We start from the raw sequence: 20,000 nt of genomic DNA on the forward strand, positions 1-20,000 counted from the left end.
TTTGCCACTAACGCCAATCAAGCAGACATTGCTTCCTCCGTTATTTTTTTAACCACCAGCCGCCACTGGTGTGCAGTGCACTGATGGGCTAATCTGTGTGCTCATTGTCATTCAAACACACCTCAGTGGTAAAATTAACTTGAGAGATCACAGTTCTCTGTGCAAAAGAAAGTGGTGGCAGCCTCAGTGAGGAGTACCTGGTCAAGCTTCATGTTATTGTTTTTATTATTGTTAATGCTTCTTTGTCTTATTTACTATTACTGTGTGCAATAGTCAGATAGCCCACGTATGCATGTGTCTGTATTTATATGTGAGATGCTCTGTTAACACTTTTGTCTGTATCTTTGGTTTGGTATGTTTGGTATGCATGTGCCTTTGTTTCTGTTGTTCAGTATGATTTTGCTAATCTGTGTATCTCTGTGTGTGTGTGTGTGTGCACCCATGTTGCAGGTATGCCAGCCTGTATTTCTGTTGTGCTGTAGAAGAGCAGGACAATGAGCTTATTACCCTGGAGGTCATCCATCGTTTTGTGGAGCTGCTGGATAAGTACTTTGGCAGCGTGAGTCACAGCTAATCCCTCACCTCTTTCTTTACTTTTTCTTTCTTTCTTTCTTTCTTTCTTTCTTTCTTTCTTTCTTTCTATCTCTCTGTGTCAATATATTAGCCCCCCCCCCCCATATCTCCATTTTACCAGCTGCATCCCTCTCCATGGCCGTGTCATTCTCGTCATTATTCTCTCTCCCCTTAGTCATTTTTTGCGTCGCTCCCGCTCCGCTGGCTGTTGATGGATGAGGCGGACTGTTCTGACTTCATCTTTTCCTTTCCCTCCGTCTGTCCTTCTGATTAATTGTTTCCCATGTCTTTTTTTTTTTTGTGTGTCTGTGTGTGCGTGGTTCATATGAAGTACTATTGACAGTCATCTGTGTGCTTCCTGTTTTGGTCATATGTTCTCTTCTGCAGTGGATTTATTGTGAGAATGAATTATGATGCAAATGTTCATTCATTCATTCATTCATTCATTCAACCTTTATTTATCCTCGAAAGTTTGTTGTGGATAGTCCTCATTTTCAGTGATGCCGAGACACAATCCTGCCAAATGTCTCGTGATTATATGTGAGGAGCTAAACAGACCTGTGTGGGTGTGTTCTTGTGCCGTAGGTGTGCGAGCTGGATATCATATTTAACTTTGAGAAGGCCTACTTTATCTTAGATGAGTTTCTGATGGGAGGTGAAATCCAGGACACTTCCAAAAAGAGTGTGCTGAAGGCCATCGAACAAGCAGACCTGCTACAAGAGGTGTGTACAAACAAAGGTCAAAAACTCAGTTTTCATATGTGTGGGACACATTCAAGGGGTGTGTATCTAAGAGTGGTAAAGCCTTAAGTGTGTTCAGGGGAATGTGTATACATGGATGTGCTATACAAATAAATTGACGTTGACGTTGACATTGACATAGAGTTAGAGCACTACAGGAAACCCTTGTGTCTGTGCTGACGTGTGAGGACATGCTTGAGACAATTTCCTCCTACTATTCCCCCTCCCACAGATGCTGATTTCATGGCATACTGTGATTGCTAAGCCGCAGCTCTGCTGTCATACATAATCAATGGGATCAGGGGCTGGGTGTTCGTGAGCTTTGTGTGACCACACTGAGACCGCGTCACTTCCTTGTCTCTGTCTTCCTCCCCAACAGGAGGACGAGTCTCCCAGGAGCGTGCTGGAGGAGATGGGCCTGGCGTAATATCTGCCGGCAACGCAAGGGGTACAAGCGGAGGACTTGACGTGTCTGTGCTGAACTTGAGAGGACTGAAACCTTGTCACACGGACGGAGAGAGATGGGGCGTTTAGCACTGGAGTATGTGGTGAGGAAGGGTTGGAAAAGGGAAGGGATGGTGAGGGTAGGGGGGAGGGTAGGGGGGAGGGGGATTGAGTGATTGTAATTAGGCTCTTTTGATGCTACTGAGTTGGGCATGTGATTGTATTTTCAGCCTTTTGTCTTCATCCTGCTCGGCCGTGGGCTAGACAGCGTTGTGTCTGTGAAATCATGTTGCTGATATCCCCAAGCGCCACTTTGATTAAAATACTCTCTCGGAAATGCTCTTATCATAAGTCCAAACTTTTTTTTTTCTTTTTTTTTACGTGTTATTTAAGAGACAGACGGTGAAAACATATTTTGTCAGTAAGAATCAGCTGTAAAGCTGAACAGCAGCAAAGTGCTGCATGCATTCAACCAACGCCTCTGCAAAAGACGAGCTTTTCCGCTTCTGTTACCCAGGTCATCACGTACAGTTCATTAGAATGACTCATAATTGATAATGAAGATTGTAATTTTCACCGCCTCTCAGGAAAAGAAATGGAAATGCTACACTCTCCTGACATTTTCATTTTTTTTTTTGCTATTTTCTACAAGGGCAGATAGGAGATATTTGAACACTTTATTGTTGTTTTGGACCAGATTTGAGCCAGCCACCATTCTGTCAGCTTCTGAGGTTTTCAGGGGATGTAATTGTTTTCTTTTCATCTTTGGGTTTCCATGTTATTATTAAGACATTTCCTTTCCTTAAGATGTCCTGCTGATGTCCTCTTGAAAGGGATGGACTGTTTTTAGTGATGCACTACTGAAATAAACAAGAGGACTTATTTCTCACATGAAGCATTTTCCCCTTCATTCCAGAGATGTATGTTTCCTGCTATGAAGAAGGATACAAAAAGAGGTTTAATATAGAAAAAGGGAACAGTTATATGTGAGACAATGATGTTTGGTACTGAGTGTGTTGTAATCAGATTCTATTAATTGAATACTCTAGTAATTTCCAAATAAAATAAAAAAGAATTAAAAACAAAAAAGCTTCCTTAAAAGTGGAATATTTTGAGTACAGTTTGATAAAATTTGTTTGTCTGTCTGAGTTTGAGATTAAATGAATAAGATTGTGATTCAGCATGTTGGCATGTTGTGTCAGTGTGCAGTCAGATAAAGTAGGTGTGTGTGTTCGTGTGTGTGTGTGAGAGAGAGAGAGTGAGATTTTATAAAGAAATAAATCATACGTTCAATGTAAGCACTGCGTCTTTGCATCTTTATTAATGGCTCCCCACCTTTTTCTTACTGGCATTTATTAGCCACACAAACAGGCTTGTTAGTATATTGTTTGGCCTCCTCAGAGATTGGTCGACGACAGATGCATTGTTGGGAAATGTCTTTGTTGTGTGTGTGTGTATATGCATGAGTGTGAACAGCAGAGATAGGGGAAGCATGCAAGCGAGGGAAAAAATGAGAGAGAGAGAGAGAAAGAGAGAATAAGAGAGTGATGGAGAGAGAAAGAGAGTGATTGAGCATGTAAGTGGATGAGTCACCAGCAGTCCTTTGTGACAGTGGTGCAGTGAAGCCGACTGCAGTCAGCGTGTGTGCTGAAGAACAGAAAAGGAGAAAGTGTGAGGGATGAATGAGATCCAGCCGACGCCGTCTATCTGTCTATAAGTTAGAACATCACCGTGAGTGTTTAGACGAAGGATGAAAAAGGACGTGGGGGGGGGGGGGTTGGTTCAAAGGCACATGTCTGAACAAGTGCAAAGGAGTCATTTGACTTGATTGGTCATGTACTTTAATGGATGTTAAGAGTGCCTGTGTGGGTATATACTTTAGAAAATTATTTTTCATTTTTTTCACGTTGAATCATTGTAGCAGCATTTTCTGGTCAATTTTGTGCCTTGAAAAGAAAATGGGGGAGAAAAATGGAAGGAAGAAAATTATACGAAAGGGTAGTAATCATCACCATTTTTGATTGATGTCAACCGCAAAGCTGGAGTGATATGAACGGGAGAGAACATAGGTCACTCATCTAAAAATAAGTCCAGGTGGAGGCTTCGCATCGACAGACCGCTTATCACCCCTTTCAGCCTCCCATTCCTCTGCCTGTACATTTCTTCCTCTTCTTTCTTCTGCTCCTGTCTGGCTCGCCATTCATCAAAGAGAGCTGCTCTCTTCCACTCCCCATCTGACCCCCAGAACTGCCATTGTGAGGACATAACTGGGCCTCTTTAGTTGGTGTTCAAATAAATATATAAAAAAATAATGAGTAGACTTGTAATATCCCAGGGTAGATACTGAGATGATAGTTATGACACTTGTTAATAGAGGGTCATTCACTAGATATGTGTTTTATATATAAATGTTTCATATTCATTTGTTTTAAATGTGATGTCATATTGTACAGCATTGAGGTCAGTTAAACATTAATACATTTATAAACATTCAATCCCTTTTTTTTTTTTTTAAAGCAAGAGCATCTGAATGTCCTCTCAAGGAGGATGGGGTAGCTCTGCGGGCCGGGAGACAACTTGTATTGTTTTTCTCCTCTGCCGCCCTCCATGCCAATGCCCCCCACCCCACCCCCCCTCCACAGAGAGCCGGCATTTCAGCGGCCAAACTATTGCCCTGAAGTCTGAAGTGCTGCCAAGTTCCTGCACCCCCCCTCACGTGGCCTAACCATCCCCTCGAACTCTGCATACATTTTTAATGAAATGTTTTCATAGCCGGTAATGCATTATCCCTGCAAGGCACCACCTCTTACAGCATAGCACTCAGTCAGCCAGAATAGGGGACATCCTCTTTTCTCGTATACTGCACCGCTTCCCCTTGTATTTCTATTTTTGTGTTTTATTTATTCATTATTCTTTTGTAATTGCATTATGCTTTCTCTGGGTTTGCATTTCCATAAGGTCACTCATTGATGGCAATGCGACGCAAGAATGCCCCCGTCCCCCATCCCCACCCCCTTTCTCTCTCTCTCTCTCTCTCTCTCTCTCTCTCTCTCTCTCTCTCTCTCTCTCTCTCTCTCTCTCTCTCTCTCTCTCTCTCTCTCTCTCTCTCTCTCTCTCTCTCTCCATGCCTCTGTATGTCTTCCTCCCTAATGAGCCATTTAAACCACTCAACACTCCCATCAGTATCCCTGAGATCAGACCACACCCACCCACCACAGCCTCAGCACAATATTTCTTGTGGGTTTCCGCAGAATCGTTTGCAAAAGGCTGTTGGGCTTTGAGTCATGTGGCATGTAAGACGAGATCAATATCAGATGCTGAGTACAGAGGAGCACTTTGAATTTCACTCTTGATTTCATTTGAACACGAGGTCTAGATGTTGTACTCTCTTTCTTTCTTTCTTTCTTTCTTTCTCTCTCTCTTTCTTTCTCTCGTTCCATTTCTCTCCGTTTCTCCCAGGCTGTCTGTCTATGTTTGAATAAACAGCCATAACCACAGTGTATCTGGTGAGGTACAGAAGTTAGTATCAGTACAGCAGGTGTTGTGTAGAGCAGGTCTCAGAAGTTAGTATCAGTACAGCAAGTGTTGTGTAGAGCAGGTCTCAGTTGTTGTCTTCATTTATCAGCAGATCTTCTGTGTGTCGTGCCTGTGTTATACATTAGAATTAGATACCCTCCAAGTGAATTTGACAGGTACTCTGTGCAGAAACAGTGCCAGTGTAAGTCATTGTGACAGAGCAGTGTGTGTGTGGGTGGGAGTAAGGGAGGAGGCTGGGTGTTCTGCAGTAGAGAGAGATGACTCACACCTTAACCATGTGACTCATGATTCACTGCACTGTGGGCTGTGCTCCTCTCATCAACCCCTTTCTCCTCTCGCCTTATCTACTCTCTCTGTTTCTCTCTCTCTCTCTCTCTCTCTCTCCTCCCCTCCATCTAACCAACAGGCGTTTTCTCCCTTACTATGTGTCCTTTCCCCTCTGCCATGTCTCTGTCTCTCTCTAGATGTTCTGCTTGTCATAATCCTACTCTGTTAGTATCCTCATATCCCTTCTCTTCTCTTCTCTCCATCTCTCTCTGCACCTACTCTCTTTCTCTTGTCCCTATACACTGCAAAAACTGAATTCTAACCAAGTGTTATTGATCTTATCTTAAGATTAAAAAATCTATTTGGTATTGTTTTTAGTATGAAAAGACTTACCTAGCGCCCTCTCAAAAGATCATTTTGACTTAATTTAAGAAGACTTTAACTTATTTTAAGGAGTCTTATCAAGACAAATTTGCTCAACGCACTGGCAGACAAATTTGCTTGTTTTTAAGACAAATTTGCTTAACGCACTGGCAGACAAATTTGCTTGTTTTCAAGATGAGATGTCTTAAAATAAGTCAATTTTTTTTTTTAATTAAGTCAAATGATTTCACAAGAAAGCGCTCTGTAAGTCTCTTTATACTGAAAACAATACCAACTAGTTTTTTTTATCTTGATATAAGATTAATAACACTTGGTTAGATTTTGTTAGATAAGCAGTTTTTGCAGTGTAGAAGCGTAAACATATGATGCATATGATGTCTCCCTTAATTCCTTAACTAGTGGAGTTTAGGCCCTGGTTCTGCACCTGAGGGATAGCAACAACCACCACAATGGTTTCTTTGTTGTTTGTTTTGGGTTTGTTTTATTATTCATTCATTATTTGTAGACTTGCCATGTGATTGCTGGTGCCAGAAGACAAGTTGTGTAAGACCGTGACTCAAACATTAAGTATTTTCATGTGTGGAAACCATTGAGAGACATCCTGTATTGGAAGTCAGAAGTTTAGGATCATCTGTTCGAAATCATGCTTGTTTTTGTTAGTCATTGACTAGAGGATATACATGTATGTAGCATAACAACAGTTTAGTTCAAATATTGTAAAAAAACAAACCAACAGCAAACCCTATTATGGTTCAAGCACTTCATGGACACCATAAGAATATGAAGGCATGGCCACATATGCACCTCCTTGTATGATAACACGGCTAAATGAAAAGAGCTACTTTCATTTCTTATAGACATTTGTGGTATGATTTTGAATTTAATTGTAAACTCAACTTCCTTTTGTCAAAATCATATTTCTACTTGATTAAGGTCCAGGCTTGGCCTTTTCAAAGCCCATTTCCTCTGTCATGACTCTGACTGTTCCTATGATAGAGTGGTATGTGCTTAAATTCATTACATTAGCTTGTGAATATCTGACATACTCTGAATTTCCTGCCATAATGCAGAATTCACAGATCTGTCATTAGTAAGTAAATGATAAGTCGTCTAAATACAAAATACAGCTATAAACTGCAGTAAGTTACCTCCAAACATATATAGTTACATATACATAGTTATAACTAATACATCTATTGGTAGAATTTCTGCCATAAACTTGTACAAAAACTCCACCTACAGCCCAGTTGGTAAAGGTTAGTTAAAGGTCAGCAAGACTGGGGTGTTTAAAAGACTATATATAAAAAATATTTTGAAGAAAACTAGTTGCTAAATTAGAAACTACACATACATGTTAAAATAGGTGCATCCAGACATATTGTATACCTTTCGAACTATATGCAAGAAGGCCTTGGATAGTCCTAAAGCCTCCAAACAACTTTCTATATCATATGGCTAGAAGAAGCTTTGATTGAAGTGTTTGAAGTCCTCAACTTTTTTTTATTTTGGTACAAGAATTGGGAAGTCTTATTCTTTGAGGTGGACAGAAACAAATCTCTTCTTCTGAAAGCCAACCCCATCTGTATTCTGTGACAGGGTCAAATGGCTTTTTTGGTTTGTTTGTTTGGGCTTTTCGCCTAGGACAGTGAAGAGTGACAGGAAGTGAGTGGGAGAGAGAGATGGGGTGGGTTCGGGAACCCGTGGGCACTTGGACCCTAACATGGTATGGATGCTGAGGGCAGTTGTGCCACACAGGCTTGTGCAAAATTCCAGAATTGAATTGAAACTGGCTCTTAAATTCCAATTCAATTCTTGAATTTCACTCGCATTTCAATTGAGGTAGCAAACAGGAAGCAGAATTGCAATTCGAATTGTGCACAACCCTGGTGCCACAGCATCCCCGAAACGGTCAAATGGCTTTTAGAAACCTCACCGCGTTCCCCTGCTGTCTTTGCATGTTACACTCTGGGGCTCTGACAGAGGAACCGTGGTGATTATTCCTCCCTGCTGCTCGTCAGCCCAAGTGCTCTCTGTCTCATTAGCTGAGTCTGCCCCCCCCCCCCCCCGGGGATCTCAGTTAGCTCTCTGCCTCTCCTCTGATCTGCAGCTTAACATGTGATTGCCTCCTTAAACTCTGTGTGATAACCCCATGATCCACCCATATCATCTCCACTGCATGTGAATGTGAAAGATAGAAAAGAAGAAAGAAAGACAGAGAGAGAAAAAGAAAGAACGAGCCTTAGAGCTTAGGGATATCAGAACAGCCAACAAGTGAGAGGAAAACCTACCGAGCACACAATTAGTGAAAGACAAGATGGGGCATTGATCTGCCAGAGCCGTAGACAGTCAGCTGGCCTAACAGCTTTATTTGACAGGGGCTGAACAGCCCCGGGATTGCAGGGGATTTCCTAACAGAGTTCTGCTGTTGGAACTGGTCTGAAATGACTGAACTTATTTGACAATGGCTTCAGGGTTGACTGGCTTTTACAATTGAGCATAGCAGAGTAGGTGTCAAGCTGTGTTTCCCCACCCATGGTGATCAAGCAAATGTGGTGTTTGGAAATTGTCAGCATTACAGTGCATGCAAAGCAATGCAATGTGTGTTGCTATTACCACTGTTAACTATGGTGGGAAATCTATCTAGCCTAGTGAAAGTGATGTGCAGTGTAATAAAAGCTCCATGTATATGATTGTTGAAGTTGAAGGATGTTGGTGCTGAGTGTATGTAAGTATCACCCATTATGTAAGTTCACAACCAGCGTGGTTTACCAGAAAGGAATAAAAAAAAAACAATCTTAATAAAAAATAGTCAATTTTATTTATTTCTCTCTGTGTAGCAAAACTAGTCATCAACATGCGATTATTTACATCCAGCAAACGCATGTTTATTACGATAAATACAAGATACATCTAGAAACGACATAAACAACATGAGTTTCCTCATACAAGACTTGACAGGTTTTACTCAGGTACGCTAGTCATTGTCTTATTTTTTTATACTTTTTTTGCAATGCTCATAATGTCTTCAAAGAAGCAACACATTTTTTTTGTTGTTTTGATGCAAGTACACATAAACGTGCAGACAGTTTTTTTCTGCTTCAAGTCATGCTTTCGTCCCCTTCTCCCCCTTTCTGTCTGTCTTTCCAATTACTTTCCAGAGAATTCTCAATAAGAAAAAAAATATTAAATTAATCAAAAATTAAAACAGAACATCCTCACTTCCCCCTCAACCTACTCTCTGATGCTCTGTTACTTAGTTGACGAGAAATCGGTCACTTTTGAGTTAAGATGGTTGTTTACAGTGCTCCCATGTTAGGTATTCCTAGTATGCCAAATGCAATGAGTTTGTTGAATTGGTTCAGTGATTCAATCAAATTAAACACAAGTAGCATTTTTACCTACTGTGTCTTCTATAACTGGGGATAAAACCATTGTCCGGCATCGTTTTAGAGTTGGATTGTCAATGCTACTTTTCAATTGAACACACATGTGGTGACCATTTAGTCTTTTGGTTTGTTTACTATGAACATGACAATGATGCACCTCACAGACATAAATATTAACATTTGGGATAAAATATGTATACATTCCTGTTAATCTCACAGTAGGCTCATATACAGTATTTCCTCGCTAATCAAGAGAAAGTATACCTTAAGTATTAAGCGTACCTACAGGCAAAAGTATTGGATCTGGGGCGAGGTATCTTTTTAACCTTGTGATTTAGCTGTCAATATATTTCTAGTTTTCCTTGAAGTTTTTCCACAACTGCTGGAATGCTTAAAAGTTTTGGAATGTGTCTTGTTTGGTAAACCAGGAGAAAGCTATACTAAAAACCACCTGCCTGATTAGCTTAGCTTGAAGGCATATGCTTCTGATTTTCTTTGTCTTGGTACACAAGCCACTTGTGGTGGAACCATTGTTTCTCTGAAAATACTATCAGTTTTTTAAAACTATTATTGAAAACAATGTCTTACAATTTATTTGCTTTGCCTTTTTCTTTACTTTGCAAATCTGTAAAGCATTTTGTGATGGCATATGGCCAAATTATAGCCATTGTATTATGCTGCATATTCCACTTAATGTTGCATATTGAAGTGGAATCCTGGGGCACATGAACAACTTTCCTTTGGGAAAACTTCATTCTATGTCTATTTGAGTTCATCATCTGCATGGCCTAGAGTTTTCTGTGCTTTCCAGCACAAGGTGACATCTGATGGCATAAATGCTATTCCTTATAAAGGGGGAAGAGTTATATGGTAAGGCAATAAAACTTCTCTAATACTCAACACAGTTTCATTTTCATAAAGGTCTTGGAATGTATGAATGCCATTTGCAGTATATTATTGTATTTTTTATTTTATTTTATAAACAACTTAAAAATGTATAGGAAAATATGAAATCAATACTGCTCAGACAAAGCAATAAAAAAGTTCAACCCTATGTACAAGAATGAGTGTGAGAGTGTGTGTGACATAATGTAACTAGCAGAATACTTCAATTTCAAGAACAGCTGAACAAGACTTCTTGTTAAGAGTTAAGGTCCAATATATTCAGCCTATGTTCCTGCATTATGGCACCTTGATCAGGCATTAACCTGTTCACTTCAATAAAACAAAATATATGTCTTTTAAACTCAAAAGCTCTTTGCAGGATTGAAAACAAATCATGTTTGTCTGACTTTTGGATCAAAGAAGTAACCGTCTGTCACTGTCCAAACTGTCCAAAACTAATCAAAACATTTAACACATATAAGGCTTACTTTGGATAGAATTCCTTCATGGTCGGTTGTTACAAAGGAGGTACCGACTAAATCAGGGTCATTTGGTGAAAATGTAGCTCCTGGATGGGACATACAGCCGAAGATGGACACTGCTTGGGTAACGCTCTTTCTGAACAGTCTCTCACAAGAGCAGGAAAGTGACGATGAAGATTCCAGTTCATTTTTGCCGTGTACCTTTTTTTTTGTTGTTCTGTGTGCACCTCTTCAACAAGACAGAAGCTTTCTCTCTTTCTCGTCTGTCTACCTAGAGAGGTAGAGGATATAAGTCAGTGAGATGGACATATGGCTAGCGTGGCTATCACCATTGTCATTGAATGGAGATATAAGTAAAGTGCTACTAATTGAGAGATTTTACTCACCACACAGGTTAGTTTGTCGTTCAGATCAAAATGCTTAAATTAACAAGGGATTCAGATTTTTAAAAATTCTGCTAAAAAAAACGTCATATGTCTGTGTGGGGAAAACAGTCTCATTTTCATCGCTCCTCTTGATTATCTCTTAACCATCTCTCTTTCTCTCTTCCTCTTCCTCTCTTCCTTCTTTCATTCGTCTCGGCTCCCTTCACTGAAACATCCGGGGACGTTTCAGGAAGACCTTTTCGATGAAGTTCTCGAGCTCTTCGTCGCTGTCCTGCTCGGAGGGCCTCCTTTGACCGTAGTAGTCCTGGCCACGGGTCACTAGAGACGCTGGGGGCGGGTAATAGAAGGCCGACCGATGACGCACAGGCGAGCGGGGCTTGGGCATGGGCACGGCAGCGAATGTCCGAGGATGGGGCACAATGTAGTTGGGGAAGTAGAGGTTTCGCTGTAGGGTGGCTGGCGTGCGTAGTCGTGGCTGGGCCCAGGTGCGGTACCTGTGCTTTGGGGTGAAATCAAAGTCATAGTCCAGGGAGTTTCCCAGGAGGTTGTTGAAGGCATAGGAGGGCTTGGCGTAATAGCGAGGCTTGGGTTTGGGTGGAGGGAAGTAGATGGGGTAGTAGCCAGGGTAGGTTTTTTGGTAAAACGGGTAAGGAGGATAGGCTCGAAATGGCTGCTTCTGCGGCTTCAGCCAGAAGTCTTGCTTGTTGGGCTTCATTACGGCTCTGTCTTTGAACCAGGACTTGAACGGGCTGGACATGGGCGGAGGCTGTTTGACCGGCGTGGGGAAACGGGGAGCCGGCGCCACGGGAGCAGGGGCTGGGGGCGCCATGAGAGGCCGTTGCCACGTCAACGTCTCCGGGGCGTCCTTCTTCTTCTTCTTCTCAACGTCACTGATGATGTCCACCACGTCATCCGCCGGCAGATGGAGCTTGCTGGAGATCTCGATCAGCTTGTCGATGGTTTGCGGGTCAATGTCGTCGTCGTCCAGGTCCTCCTCTTCGTCCGAACGCTTGTCCTCTACCGCGTTCATCCCCAGGGCGTTTTTCTTCCTATGGTCCTGAGACTTCCGTCCATCTTGTTTCATCATGTACTGCAGCAACATGTCAGAGGCGATGTCGGCGAGCTTCTCCTCTTCAGCTTTGGCCCTCTGCGCCTCTGCCGCCTGCCTCCGCACCTCCTCCTGCTCCGCCTTCGCCCGAGCCTCTTCCTCCTCAGGACTTATGGCCTCCTCCTCCTCCTCTTCCTCCACCTCTTCCTCCGCAGGGTTAGAGAGGTTATCGCCAAAGTCGTCCATGAAGTTACCGCCGCGGTATGCTGGCCGATTCTTGGCTTTGGGCTGCTCCGCCTCCTGCTGCTGTTTCCACTTCAGCTTCTTCTTGGACAGGCCCAGATTGTAGCCCCTGAACCCCTTGGGCCGAATATCGTTGTCTGTGTAGTCGTCGCTGTCGGGGTCGGTCAAGTGTCCTCGGCTCTCTCTGTGGCCTGTTTTCTCGGTGCTTTGGCTCTCCGTGGTGGTGCTGTAGCTCTGGAACTCTGCCAGCATGTTCTGCAGGTTCTTCACCTCCTCTGGACTCAACTGCTCCTCCTCCTCCTCCTCGTTGCCTTCTGGGTCATCACCAAATTTGATTGGCTCGTCTTTCGGCCCCTCCTCCGCCGGCTTCGGCTTCAGAGGCACCGTCTGACTGGTGGTGCGGCTCGTCACCTTCTCCGTCAGCCGCTCCTCCTCCTCCTCTGCCCTCTTCCTCTCCTCCTCCTCCTCCCTCTCGCGCTCCTCCCTGCCCTGAGCTGCTGCGGCGGCCATGACGAGCTCCAGCTCCTGCCGTCCGTCTCTGTCACGGTCCGAACCCTGCAGGTCCCGCTCTTCCTCCTCCTCCTCCTCCTCCTCCTCTTTGCTGCTCTCCTGCCCTCTCTTGACCTCCAGGCCCTCCTCTGCGCTCCTCCCCTGTCCGAGCTCCTCGGCTCCCTCACTGGTCCTCTCCCCCTGGGGCTTGTTGAGAGCCTCCAGGAGGACAGCTGCTAATGTCTTGGGGTCGACGTCTTTGAAGAGTTCATCTTCCTCTTCCTCCTCCTCATTCGGACCCTGTTCGTCTTCCCCCAGTCTGAGGGGCAGTGGTGGCTGAGCGAGGTCTCGGAAAGGCCCATTGTGGTCACTTATGGCCTGCCTGTCTGGGTTAATGGGACTGCACTGGGTGAACTTTGATGAGAGACTGAGCAAAACTAACAGAAGAAAAGAATGGGCACTTGATGTGTTTTGACACCGGACCATGACCATGCAAAATCAGGGGTTTAGGGCTCAGAGTGATGTTGCTGCGAGAGAGAGAGAGAGAGAGAGAAAGAGAGAGAGAAAGAGAGAAGGGGGGCAGAGGGACAGAAAGAGAGACATGGAGGAGGAAAGAAAAGGAGTTAATCAAAAGGATTTCTTGCCTTTGTGCCACATAGTGACAGCGCATCTATGTCCATCATTTAAAAGAGCAAAGTCTATTCAACACTTTCCTGTTTCATGTTCACATGAAAAACATAAAAACAACGACAAGAATTCAATGCCATAATGTCAGATAGACTAAATATGCACAAAGCACATATGCAGAGTGGGCAGCAAAGGGGACAGTCAATAAAATTCTTCAGAAATAGCATCGCAAAAACACCTAGTTTATCCCAATGACGTGACTAATGTTGTACTTTTGCTCACAAACTTGTTGCGCATTCTTCAGTAAACAACAGCACAGTGAGTGAAGCTGCAATGTATGCTTTCGACACCTTGAGCTGATTTAACTTAAGCCACTTAATTGGTTTTTCTGCTCGAGCTCGTGTGTGAGCGCGCTAAGCAGCCTCCAGCATGTGATCTAGAGACACGCGGAGCAGTACAAATGAAGAGGAGAAAAATGCATAAGGGTGAGCCCACGCGCGGGGGTAGAAATATAAATGTCACGGCGTAATTTACATAATTCGGTGACCAAGGTAACAGTGAAAGTTTTAGGGGTAAATTAATTGCTATGCGGTAAGTCACATTTCAGCGCCACCAAGACATTTCAGAATAAAGGGATCAAGTGGATTGTGTTTATGAGACGGTTTAAACACTAATGCCCATGCAATTGCTTTAGTGGAGGAGCAAAAGCGACCTATCCCTGTGTAATATCCCTTCATTTATTGTTCAAGGCAATATCTGAGCCATCGTTCTAGAAAGGGTTCCATCAATTAAAAATGATGAATAAATAGCCCAATCAACAGGAGGTACCAAACCAAGCGCATCGACATGGTTGGGTATCTTGCAGATGTCGACATTCACCTGAACATGGAAATAACAAGCTGCCGTGGCAATATGACCCTGCATTGATCACAAGTAACTAGTTCATCAAAAGCATAAAGCATCTAGTTCTTTTTGCATATTGTTTTAATTGGACTATAAACGGATTTCAATGAAGATGAAACTTCACATGGTGCTGTATAGCCTATTCAATTCATAGTACAAAGTTTTCCACGAGAAAATGTATATTTTACTTAAGTGATCAATATTCTTAAGACTGCATTTCTCACAGATATTACCCTACGCTTCCATCACTGGATGGATGTTTTATCTTTATAGAATTCTTTGATCTAAATACATTATCCGAGGTATTATCTCCAAAGCACATTGTAATCCGCTTTTTAGAAACCTGGCTTCCTCGCAATCTTGTAGGACCTACAGCTACTCATCTACAGGGCTGGAATCGTGATCTGTCTGAACATGGCCATAAATCCAACCAATCTTCATCTAGGCTGTTCATTTACTAGATAGCCTACATAACTCAAATCTTAATTAATTGGCTGTTTCCCAATTCTCCCGAATCTCAATTAATAGGTTGTTTAAGTTTATTTCACGTCATCTTGGACTTTCTTTATAATTGGATATGCCGTTGTTATTTTTATGATGAGGCGCCATGGTGACGATACAAAAGAATACAGGGAGGGGTAGAGAGGTGGATGATGTTGATTAGAAAAGATCGTTCAGATCATCGCCACAAATATAGCACACCATAAATTGTGGAATCTGTTTTATCATCTGTACCCTATTATTACTTGGATACATAACAGGAATGCATCCTGTTCCTAACAAATACCAGTAACAAAACTTAATTTTACCATTATCGGGATGTATAACCATAAAGTTCCTATTCATTAACAATATAATGATCATTAAAATGTATTAGATATAAGAGCAGTATCAGAGTAGCCTAAGAGCAAACATTATTTAGACTATGTTTTCAATTGACCGTATGGAAATGTGCTGCCGTCACTTGATAAGAGTTTGTGGTAGAAAATAAGTTAAGACTTACCACAGACCAGTTGAGGGACAGCGCTGTCCGATATGTTTGGATATTTTTTTTGCCTCTTCTGTATAGTTTCAATTCTTTATTTCGGACTGTAGCCTTATGAACCAGCTGCGATGATGCAGTCAAATATGAAGAAGTTATTGTCCCTGTCTTGTTTTCATAGACGCCGTTGTCTTCTCACGGCCCTAAGATATTTTCAGTACCTTGGCCAGCTCCTGCTTTATATGGCGGTCCTCCTCTGACCACGTGACGTTACGTCAGACAGGCACATTGACGTAAGCTTCTCCATTGATAAGAATTTGCTTGTCGATCGAACGACGTGTGTTCGCTACGCTGCAGTGCCCAGATGAATGAACGGAAGCAGGATGAATGAAATAGTATTTTTTTCACAGGAGGGAGTAGGAGAGAGAAAACATTACAGACAGGACATAGGATAGGTTTTTCCAGATGCAGCTGTGCACGATATGCTGAAACTCCCCAGCACACACAGTCAACCCATAAACTAGAATGCCCATAGCCTAAACAGATTTGTCAGTCGTTATCAGCCTTACAACCGAGGAGAAGGCTAGAAGAACAAGGTTGATTTCGCTCAGATGGTTTAGAGTTCTAGTAGCCTAGGCTAATATAAGATCACATCACAATCAGCAACATGCAGTAGCCTATGCGCGTGCATGTGTCTCCGTGCAGACCTATGGAATGTTGCTGCCTCGTCATACTAAAGCCTTTCCCCATCAGTGATGTGGATATTCCCTTTATCAGAAATACCAAACCCATTTATGTTATTTCACAAAGTATTTGGCTATGTCTAATATTTTGCGCTCTTTCATATCTTGGTCAATAATTCCGGCTTTTAATGAGGCTATCCAGAATGTCCAGAAAATGTATTAGCCTATAACATGTCAGCCGATGGATTTGTATTTGACCTGTGACTTCAGAGTTTTGCAGATTGCTAAATTAAGGAAATGAACATATAAATAGGCTTTCACATCAGAGAAATACCGCACATTATTTACTTCCAAGGGCAGGCGCATCTAAATCAGCAAACAGTATATTTCGATTGCTGTCTGGTCATTTAGCTAGGCCTACGTCAGGTCCATCAATGTAGGCTAATGTAGTCTAATGTCCCAATATGATGACACGCAGGATAGGCACACTGTGACCTCACTGAGAGTTTGGTGGCGGCATCATTAGTGGTAGGCCTACAGCCCACATCATACTGTGACAGCATGTTGAAAGCCTGTCGACTTGGGTGAGATTTTCAGACACAGACCTTCAGCTTTGATGGGCATTGTAGCCTATAGCCTAATGCAGACTGATGGCCGACGAAATCAATGAAAAACAAACCAAAATTGCCATTTCTGATGTTCATGTTGCGCGGGATACGCTGATATTGAATTCGGTGACAGAATTGTTTGTATTTTCTTCCTCTCGACTAGCAACGACTTTCCTTCATAAATGTCAAGACGTAGTCTACCCTCTGGAAAGAAAAAAATAAAATGAAATAAAATGACTTGATTAAACACTGAGGGTGTCTGTGTTGGAGTTTGCGCTGCAGAGAGAAAGAAAACTAGTGAGAGAAACATGTAGGCCTAGCCATGTCTAACTGTTTCTGTGTTCACGAGACCAGGGCCACGGTTCAGATGGCCAAGGCCTAACCAGGTGTTTGAAATGTCAGATTCTCTATAGGCTATAGTCACATAGCCTTTTGTCAGTTTTTAGGGGTCATTCCCAAGGTGTGAGTAACTCACTTCACCTGTGTCATATGTCTTTGTTAAATAGAAAAGGGGCCTTAACAACAACAAAACAGGTATAAAAGATATCTAGCCTAAGTTTATCGCAAACTATTGAACGAATTGATTCATTAGGGTAAAATATTATTAACCCAACAATTTATAAAATGCAAAGCTTAGGCCACTTAAAGGTCAACACAACTTAAAGGCTAACATAACAACGACAAGTCTCCAGCAATTTAGCCTATGAACTACTGGCCGCTCGGAATAGCCTATGCCTTGAGCATTCAGTGACGCACGTCGCAATGTATCTGATTTCCGTATCTGAGCTAATAAACTGCTTTTTTGGCCGAAAGCACTGCATGCGTCCCGAGAAAGCTGACAGCTTCTGCACCAGGCTGTATTCAATTGCGGATGTAGGATGTGGCAGTCTGTCAGCAGCCGCGAGAAAATACATCGATCAACGTCTATCCCGGAGTTGATATGTGTGGACAACCTAAGTATTAGGCTATAAGCATATTCTGACTTTTTATTATTAAGCTGTGTTAGGAGGACCTCAGATAGCTCTCGCTATCAGTTGCTCAGACAAGTGGTGTGTATTTACAAAAAGAGGCTGTCTGTGATTGGCCAGTCACACATCCCTTCTAACCGGCTGTGTTTCATTCATAAAAACTGCGAGGGGACGGCGGCCCTGCTTGAAAAAAGAAAAAAGACCTGACATGCTGAAAGATGAGACGCAAAAGCAGTAGGCTATAGTAGCATATAGACTAATTGTTCGCATGTTTTGATCGCCAACGTAGGTTTAAGCAATAAAGCACGACAGAGGAGGTTTGGTAAGGATGCCTAGCCTACACACGGCCGTGGTGCGGTGTAGACACGAGGCCATTGGGCCTTAGCCTAACTACAGGAGGGATTTGGGCTTTATTTTACCAAATCCACGGCCGCGAGTGCCTACTAGGCTATACTACAACAGTTCTACCACCAACTAATCGAGTTTAAATACATAATTTCATTTAATCCCCCCCCCCCAAAAAAAAAGAAAGAAGTTCCAATCTTAGTCTGGTCGTCTCCTGCTGCCAAGCTATGCAGAATATCACTCGAGTGTCAAACTCAGTGAGAAAGACTGCATGTGCGTGCACACAATTTGTGTACCCTATTTCTTGTCTATATGCCATTGCTTTACATGCTAAATTGAACATTCATCGTACTCCATGCATTGATATCAGAACATTAACTAATCTATATTTGAACGAGCATAATTGTTTAAGATAATCATCAGGAAAACCATCCCATCCTCGAGAGAGCAGCGTTAGTGTCCCATGCGTAAGGCCGATGGTGAAGACTGATCGTTTGAGGTCCCAGATTTGACTCGGAGTTAATGAGTCGAGTTGTGCTGTGTTGGGGCTCTCCCTTGATCAATCTCCTACGCCCCTCAACATTTTAGCTCTGCGCTCCGTGTGAGGGCGCACTATTAAATTAGCCAATTTATAATCGAGGCAGACAACAAACCGTGGGAGGGTTGCCCTTAGTTCGGAAATGAGGCAGAAGCTTATCCACCCACATGCCTTGTCAGTGGATTGGTGCAGGGGTAGCACGCATATATCCTCCTCAGGTTATTGGGAAATACACTGTATGAGGATGTATACATGAGAATGTAACATAGTATAGCCTATTTTGCTCACAATACAGCTGCATAGGCCTATTCATTCAGTTTATCCTAACGAAAGTAATTGAGATGTAAGATAATTCAGTGATATGAGCTAGTCAGTCTTTGCAGACAGTTAATGCAAATTATGTTGATTATGTGGGATTTACTCTTGCTATGTGCTCTCACCTCACTCGAAGGCACAGATGGTGCTTGGTGATTGGACACATTCTGTAAACAACACATTTCAGCATAACAAATAACAAACATGGCTTCTATTACGGTTTTCATGGCTAGTATTCCAATGACTCTCTTTTATCAACAAAGCATGTGTAGGTAGCCTAGGCTATGAATGGGGAGTGTTAGCTACGTGTTCAGATCTGGTGGAGTAGATTGTCATTATCTGCTCCAGGACAGCAGATGGGGAGTAATTTGAGGTCAATTCAATGTGCTTAATTTTCTAGGATGAGTCATAGCCTCGTCATCAGTAGCAGAACAAGACGAGTTTACAGAGGGCTGTTTGCTTGCGTGAATGCGCGCGCGCGCGTGTGTGTGTGTGTGTGTGCGTGTGTGTGTGCGTGCGTGCGTGTATGTGTTGTGTGAGCAATTACCTGTGTGCATGTGTCTGTGTCACACTGACATTTTATTATCATGGAGATTTACAGGTCTTCTTGGTCATTAGGACCTTGGGGAAAACCAAGGAAAGTTTTCACTCTTGGCCTCTGACAGAGCTAACTGCCACACAAGGAAAATGGAAGCAAGAGTGCCGTTGATTGTACTGTATATACTACATTTGCATTTTCATGTATTTGTACATTTGCCAGATGTTTTTTATTCAAAGCGACTTAGAGCAATAGAATACCATTTACATACTCTCTTCTGGAGACACTTATAGAGGAAATATATGTGTCAACACAGAGCCCACCACAACCTGTTGCCTGTTTTCATCACAACAGATCCACAAAGTCAGGTTAACATGGTAGAAAAAACTTACTAATGCTAGTCCTAAGCATGAAAACACATAGTCTTCTTGGACATGAAAGAGAAATTAATTTGGATTATTTCTTTCCTTGACCAAAATTAGTCTGATGGTATGGTATGCATTAGCCTACAGTGTATGATCAGCCAATTTACACAGCATGTTGTAGCTTAATATTTATCTTTTGCAGATTGACATATCTGTTGCCATATGACTTAATTCTACACAACAGCAATAATGATAAAATGTTT

General features: G+C 42.5%; 2 protein-coding genes across 2 annotated transcripts in view; one reads left to right on the forward strand and one right to left on the reverse strand.

Annotated features, from left to right (window-relative positions):
* ap1s1 (adaptor related protein complex 1 subunit sigma 1) overlaps positions 1-3,056 on the forward strand; it is a 9,642-nt gene extending 6,586 nt beyond the window's left edge. Inside the window, exons 3-5 of the mRNA XM_076289118.1 lie at positions 451-559; positions 1,159-1,296; positions 1,694-3,056. Coding sequence (XP_076145233.1) covers positions 451-559; positions 1,159-1,296; positions 1,694-1,741 — 295 coding nt within the window. The 3' untranslated portion in view covers positions 1,742-3,056. The remainder of the gene's footprint in view (positions 1-450; positions 560-1,158; positions 1,297-1,693) is intronic.
* Positions 3,057-11,287: 8,231 nt separating this feature from the next.
* On the reverse strand, positions 11,288-13,351 carry vgf (VGF nerve growth factor inducible). Its single transcript, XM_076289732.1, has one exon. It carries the CDS (start codon positions 13,349-13,351, stop codon positions 11,288-11,290), a length of 2,064 nt encoding a protein of 687 aa, XP_076145847.1.
* Positions 13,352-20,000: the final 6,649 nt, after the last annotated feature.

This window comes from Alosa pseudoharengus, unplaced genomic scaffold (assembly GCF_046254945.1).
Source record: "Alosa pseudoharengus isolate Yale_2024_CS ecotype anadromous, Long Island Sound unplaced genomic scaffold, YU_APseudo_1.1 YU_APseudo_1.1_scf_17, whole genome shotgun sequence".
In the NCBI taxonomy this organism is placed as follows: domain Eukaryota; kingdom Metazoa; phylum Chordata; class Actinopteri; order Clupeiformes; family Clupeidae; genus Alosa; species Alosa pseudoharengus.

Bases quoted from the DNA above. Each gene is read 5' to 3' on its own strand.
- vgf (XM_076289732.1), bottom strand. From the start codon at position 13,351: ATGGTCCGGTGTCAAAACACATCAAGTGCCCATTCTTTTCTTCTGTTA.